General features: G+C 43.1%; 1 protein-coding gene across 1 annotated transcript in view; it reads right to left on the bottom strand.

Moving 5' to 3' along the window:
- Positions 1–2880: 2880 nt before the first annotated feature.
- The window catches only part of ABHD2 (abhydrolase domain containing 2, acylglycerol lipase), a 133364-nt gene continuing 129456 nt past the window's right edge, over positions 2881–6788 (bottom strand). The window contains exons 9-11 of the mRNA XM_063925781.1: positions 4616–4685; positions 4429–4513; positions 2881–4278 (exon numbers count right to left, since the gene is read on the bottom strand). Coding sequence (XP_063781851.1) covers positions 4082–4278; positions 4429–4513; positions 4616–4685 — 352 coding nt within the window. The 3' untranslated portion in view covers positions 2881–4081. The remainder of the gene's footprint in view (positions 4279–4428; positions 4514–4615; positions 4686–6788) is intronic.

Genomic DNA, 6788 nt, shown 5'->3' with positions numbered 1-6788 from the left:
ATAAAATAAAATAAAAACTACCATACAGTAATATCAATAGAAAGATTACAACTGTCCATGTACTCTACATTTACAAAAATATTCTGTCATATCTTCTCATAGAAGGTCTATAATAGCGTAAACAGTCTACTCCCACACTAGACGCTTACGGTGATTTCTTATCAGCGAGCTAGAAAGAGCCTCAGAGCAGCTGAACATGGAAGTATAAATATATAACTTGACAGTTATACACATAAGGGCTAATGTAATATATTCTAGTTGCATTTTATAAAGGCAAAGTTTACTTGAATAATGTTTTGTCCCTGCATGCACATGGTCACAGCAGCTGCGTCACTTACTATATATGTTACACATACAGCTTTTGTCTTTATGTTCATTGCATCTACTATAGACCCGCACATTGTAGTTAGTAAGGAGGTTTAGTGAGGAGGTCCAAAAAGGAGGTTTAAGGCAAAAATGAATGAATCATAAGGATATGGTTAGTACCGTATAAATCTGTGCACAATTTACTATCATAGTTACTGCGGTCCTGTGCAATGCTCAGCAGCAATTACTACTTGACTTTGTATACAGAAGAAGTGCCTTATAGACAAACTCAGGGTATAAAGTGCTAATGCAAAAGTGACCACAGTACATGAGGACGCAAATGGGACCGCAGCTGAAGATGGAAAAAAGGTCAGTGCTAGAAGTTACTAGAATTATAGCAAACCTATGGGGATTAAACTATATATAATAACTAGAAACAGTTGGTTTCAAATGAGATTCATTTTCTCTCGCTCTCTCTCTATACACACACACACACACACACACACACACACACACACACATAGTACTACCATTTTATTCCCATGCAAACCACTGTGATGAAAGGATGACATGGAACAAATTGCTAGATACACAGGAAATTAGACACCTTGCGATAAAAGTGTTGTATAATAAATATTTCTCATTGAGAAGATGAGCCATACTATTTGGGTCAATTTTTAGTAAAGGCCAAAATCAAACAAATGCATCAGGCCGACTGCTCTGCAAGGTACTGTAGATGAGCAGATTCAGAGTGATTTATACCAAATGAAACTGCGAGGTACAAGGAAAAGAGGGTATAACAACTGAACTGTGAATTGCTGCACTACATCCTGCGTGTCCATAACCGCATCAGGAAACCAGGCCTCATGTAACACTAGCATAAAGCCATGAAACTCCACAGATAGAATGTCACACATGGAAGTTTTTTAGCTGCCAGCGGCACATGAGGAAATCAGCGCTCTGTGGGCCTAATTCAGATCTGATCGCAGCAGCAAATTTGTTGGCAAATGGGCAAAACCATGTGCAGTGCAGGTGGGGCAGATATAACGTGCAGAAAGAGTTAGATTTGGGTGGGTTGCGTTCAAACTGAAATCTAAATTGCAGTGTAAAAATAAAGCAGCCAGTATTTACCATGCACAGAAACAAAATAACCCACCCAAATCTAACTCTCTCTGCACATGTTATATTGTTTCTGTGAAGGGTAAATGCTGGCAGCTTTATTTTTACACTGCAAATCAGATTTCAGTTTGAACACACCTCACCCAAATCAAACTCTCTCTGCACGTTATATCTGCCCCTCCTGCAGTGCACATGGTTTTGCCCATTTGCTAACAAATTTGCTGCTGTAATCTGGTCTGAATTAGGCCGTGTTGGTTGTCCAATGTAGCAGATCTGCAAGCCCAGAGGTTCCCAAACGCGGTCCTCAAGGCACCCCAACAGTCCAGGTCTTAGGTATATCCATGGCTCAACACAAATGATTAAATCAAATTGACTTAGGTGCTAATTAAGTCACCTGTGGCTAAACATGGATACATTTAAAACCTGGGCCAAGGAAGCGGTGCCCTGAGGACCGCGTTTGGGAACCTCTGTGCTAGCCTTAGCATTGCTGTGGGGAGAGTCAGCCATGTAAGAGACTCAGTCTGCCAGACAGCTTCATACTCACAGAACTGCATGAACTACTACATTCATTTCAAGCATACTCTCACACCAGAAATGTTACCTCTTCTCTCCCAAATCAAACCAGTCGTACAGAAAAAAAACATATGCACAAGACAAAATATATACACATAAAGACAAACAGTTACAGACACAAACAGAAGAGGCCATGTTTTCAAGCCCAGCTAGTAAAGACCCTGTTTTACAAGGAACGGAAAAGTGCTGCTCAGAGAGGAAAGGAAGTATACTCAGTACTCATTCATTGTACTGATGCGGCCAGGATCATCAAGTGCATGGATCTGAAACTCCTATCTTTGGGGATTACAAGGCCATATGCGGAGAAGATAGCAACTAAAGCAGTGTGTCAGATCAGAGACGGGGTGTTAGGGAGCAGAGAAGGCCTACAATCAGACACACTGTTATACCTGTGTACACTCCAAACTTAAATCATTTCCAGGAGTCACCAGGTGTTAACTGCTGCTGCAATGGACCATAACCAACATAAACTAATCCATCACAATTCACACTGTGAAAACTAACAAACCAATAATAACGTCTCCAAATCAAACTAAATGGCTTTGTTAAAATTAAACAACCCCATTTCCCCCTCCAAAAAAAAAATTAAGTGCAGTTCGAAATGTGGAAATAACATAAGGAAGCCAAAGCTGTGCAAGTCCACTTGTAGAAAACAATAATAAACTCTGCTTCATGTTCCCTTTTAGTTAAGTCAGACAGACACAAACAGTGTAATCATTCTAGTATAACCTTTCAATGCCTAAAGAGCTTAAATGCAACACTCCCTCACTTAGAATGAAGGCAGCCATTCAGTGGACTGAAGCACTGTTCATGGGGATACAGCCTATCAATTCCTTAGGAGCTAGTGACCAAACAAAAGCATGGAGTACTGTGTTATTGGGGGCACAATCACAGTCCTCTCTGGGGCAATACCCTCCATAGTATCAGGGCCGGACCCAATCTCTTCTCCATCATGGCTCAGTCATGTCACCAGTTCCTAATTATACTAGCTCAGCCCACAAACGCCTGTCTCCAGTTAGTGTAGGCAGCAGGTAAACTTTAAATGACAAATTTTGACTCAAATCTACAAGATGAGGCCTGCACTTCCATTACTGTACTTCTGGAAGATAATACGTGTAACTTGTTTGATTTTTATTATTCCAGCACATGACTGGACAAGATCATTTTGAAATAAACATCAGACAAATTCAGAGGACTGCCTGTATTTCAAATAAACCTGCTTAAATCACCGAAAATGTGGCCACCGTAGTATGTTCTTAGGATACAGGAGCCCCTTGAGCTTGTCCAGCCATGCTGTTTGCCCCACGGATTGGAAAGATTCCCTTAATGCAGCAAATGACTGCTATCACAGAGGATATAAGAGGTCACTCAGACTGGATCGCTGCAGCGATCGCAGTCTGAAGCCCTTTGGGGAGTGCGCTCACACAGCGGACACACTGCGCTTGCGCTCCCCGTGAAGCCCAGTGAGATGCGAAAGCATCTCAGGGCTGCGATTGCCTCTGCCTGATTGACAGCATTGTAGTGCGATGCTTTTACACCCATGCGGGAGGGAGGGCCAGACATGCGTCGCGGACTAGCCCTGTGCTGGGCGTCCCCCCGCATGTCTGAGTAACTGATCATAGATGTGCTACATTTAGCACATCTACGATCAGATCTGAATCACCCTCACAGATCGCAGATGTCAATTTTTCTACTGCAAATCGGAATGTATGTTTAGCATTGAAAGTCTCACCCATTCAACGACAGGTGTCTGGATTTGCCATTAATCTGTTTCACGCTAATATTTGACAATATATAGATACAAATATGATGGCCTTGCTGTTCCAAACAGCAATAAATAGAATACATAAATACTACGTAAAGCACTGCAGTAAATTATCAAAATGGGAGAGCAGGAACTGTACAGGCTCACAGTGGAGTCATGGCCTCTTCCCTGGTATTTTACTGCAAAGATAGCTTGGGCAGACCCAATTAATGAAGAATAGTAGCAAAAAGAAAAACAAAGAAATACAGAACTGTAGAATTATAAATGCATAAAAAAAAAATGATGATTCTGTAGGCAAGTCTTTGGGAAGTGCGTAGTTTACTTGTGCTCCGTCTCTGCGTGCTTCGCATCAGAGCACTGAGGCTTATTTCTCTCCCACTGGCACATGGCATTGGAGTACTGCACCAGTAGTTTGTCCATCCAGGTCAAAGGCTCTGGAAAAAGCACAGCACCCTCAAAGAAGCCCAGATGTCCTCCGTGACGTGACAAAACCACCACCACATTTTCTTTCTTTGCTGAATATGAGACAAGGTAGGACAAAGAAGGCAGTTAGCAGAATAAAGAATCACACAGACTGAGACTATTCACAGAACAAAAAGCAGCAGCTACTTTACTAGGCTGTGACCAGAGGTGATGTACGGAGTTATGCTACATGAGAAACTAACCAGCTAGGGATTTCGGAATGGATAGCAAACTCTCGTGTACTAGTGGGTCATCCACAGAGTTCACCAACATGAGGGGAACATGAATCTATGGAGAAAAATAAACAGAATAACTTCCAATTAGCAAACAACAGTATTCCATTAGTGCATCAAACTCTAAAAATATAACAAAGATCTAAAGCGAACTTACGTTGTGCAAATACCGAACACAGCTTTCCGCTTCATAGTACTCCTTAAGAGACTTATAGCCATGGAACTTTCTAAAATGCCAAAGAAATCAAAACATAGTATAACCAAAACTCTTTACTTCAACATTAACTACACACTAAAAGACACCAGGACATAGAAGTCATTTGTCTGGGCACAGGGCCTGATTCCAGTATGCAGGCTAAAGCCTAATTAAGCCAACAGACTGGAGAAACAACGCAGTTGAGGCATTCATCCAAAAATGAATAGAGATGCCCACCGGAGCCCTTGCTACATATCAGCAACTGCATATACATTTGTAGCATTGACGCAAATCCGAGGACATCGAACCCCTGAGTGAGTCTATCGATTCACAGAAGTGCTGCAACAGCAGCCACACTGGCGTCATGTTTTCTGCATATGTAACTGCAGATGTAGACGGAGACACGGCCTGAAAACGTGACATGACTGTCTCATCACTCCCCCAAACGGTTTCTGACTGTCAATTACTCTGAGACTAAACCCTCACTGCGAGCAGCATCACAAAGCTACCTTGGCATGTGTGCAATCTTCCAAGAATCGCTTAGCTGCGTAAATATTGGCACTGCATACAAATCGGAATCAGGTCCACTATCTGCTCTGTGAAGGATTCTTCAGCTGATCGCACAAAGATAAGAACATTGGGCTCCATGTACTAACTATCCACTTATGCAATGTTTACTAAAATCACCCCTGTAAAAAGAGTGAACGTTAAGTCACCCCCCTCAGTGATGTTAGCAGAGACATATTCCGTGTCCTGATTAACCTGATTGTCCCATGCAGATTCAGCAGGAAGAATTAAGATTTTTTTTTTTTGCCCCAATCTTTATTGGACAACCAGACAAATGTGACCGGGCTCACTTCCTGCTTCTAACTAGTTTTCACGTAAAGGAAAGCAGATATCGGCAGCTAGAGGTGATGAAGCCGGTACTGGAGAATACAGCTGACAGTAGGTGACTTCTCTCTTTGGTAATAGATCGGTAACTTAATTTCACCATAGGCGCCTATTCGGGTGGCCATTCTCAGGCCATTTTTTCAATCCCGGGAATCGGGATTTAAAAATGATAAATCCCGGGATTCCTTGGATACTTGGGATTGGCTGCATTTCAATGTGTCCCACCCCCCCTGCCCAGCCCAGATAACTTACAGCAATCTGGACGGGAGGGCTGGTGGGACACATCCTGGGCGATCCGGCGGCCGGCCAGTGCAGGGCTGGAGAGATTTCCGGCGGGTGGGCAGGCGGCTGGCTGCGCAGCGTGACCTCTGACTTCACATCACGCTGTGCAGTGTGCCCAGCCGGAGACACGGGGGAAGTGAGCAGGAGGAGCCGGGCAGCGTCTGAGCGTCCTGAGGACACTCAACCCTGCCCGGCATATAAAAAACTAGGTTGCTGTCCAATCCTGAAATCCCCATGATTGGAAGCTCCAATACCGGGATTGAATTCTGGACAATTGGCCACCCTAGTGCCTATATTCTAGCCTGCTGTTATTACATGCAGGCTGAAGGCAGGCAGAGAAATCCCTTTAGAACATATCGAGAAATCCTATGTACAGGGATTTTCTCTGTGTTTTTCGTTCTGCCCCCTTATTTCCCCTTAGTACATGGAGCCCACTGTGTACTGCAGAGTTTCCAATCTCCGCCATCACAGTCCAGGTTTTAAGTAGATCCATGCTTGAGCACAGGTGACTTATTAGTACGTCAGGTCAATTTGATTTAATCATCTGGAGTCAATCAATGGCTATCCTTAAAACCTGGACTGTCATGATGGAGTTATGAAACTCTGGTTTACTGTGCACTCCACTTTAAGCTTTTGTTTTTCCCCCAAAATATATACTGTAAAAATATAAAATTGTAAACATTGGTTAGAGATCATGCAGAAAAACGAATGCAGACCAACTGCATTCTCTACTACACAGAACCTATATGCACAACATACCATCTGAGCAACCGCCATATTGCTTAACACTGTTCCCAATGTATACAAATACTGGAAATGTAATCCACTAGAACTGGTTTAAAGTTTGCCGTGGCTCACAGGATAAAGAGCCGAGGACATGTCCCCTGTCCCATCCTGAAACCCACAATCTGCTTTGAGTTCTCCTCATGGTTCTGTGTGAGCTCTGATCTTTCTTGTTGTC

This window comes from Pseudophryne corroboree, chromosome 6, assembly GCF_028390025.1.
Source record: "Pseudophryne corroboree isolate aPseCor3 chromosome 6, aPseCor3.hap2, whole genome shotgun sequence".
Lineage (NCBI taxonomy): Eukaryota > Metazoa > Chordata > Amphibia > Anura > Myobatrachidae > Pseudophryne > Pseudophryne corroboree.
This window is presented reverse-complemented; position numbering and strand designations above follow the sequence as displayed.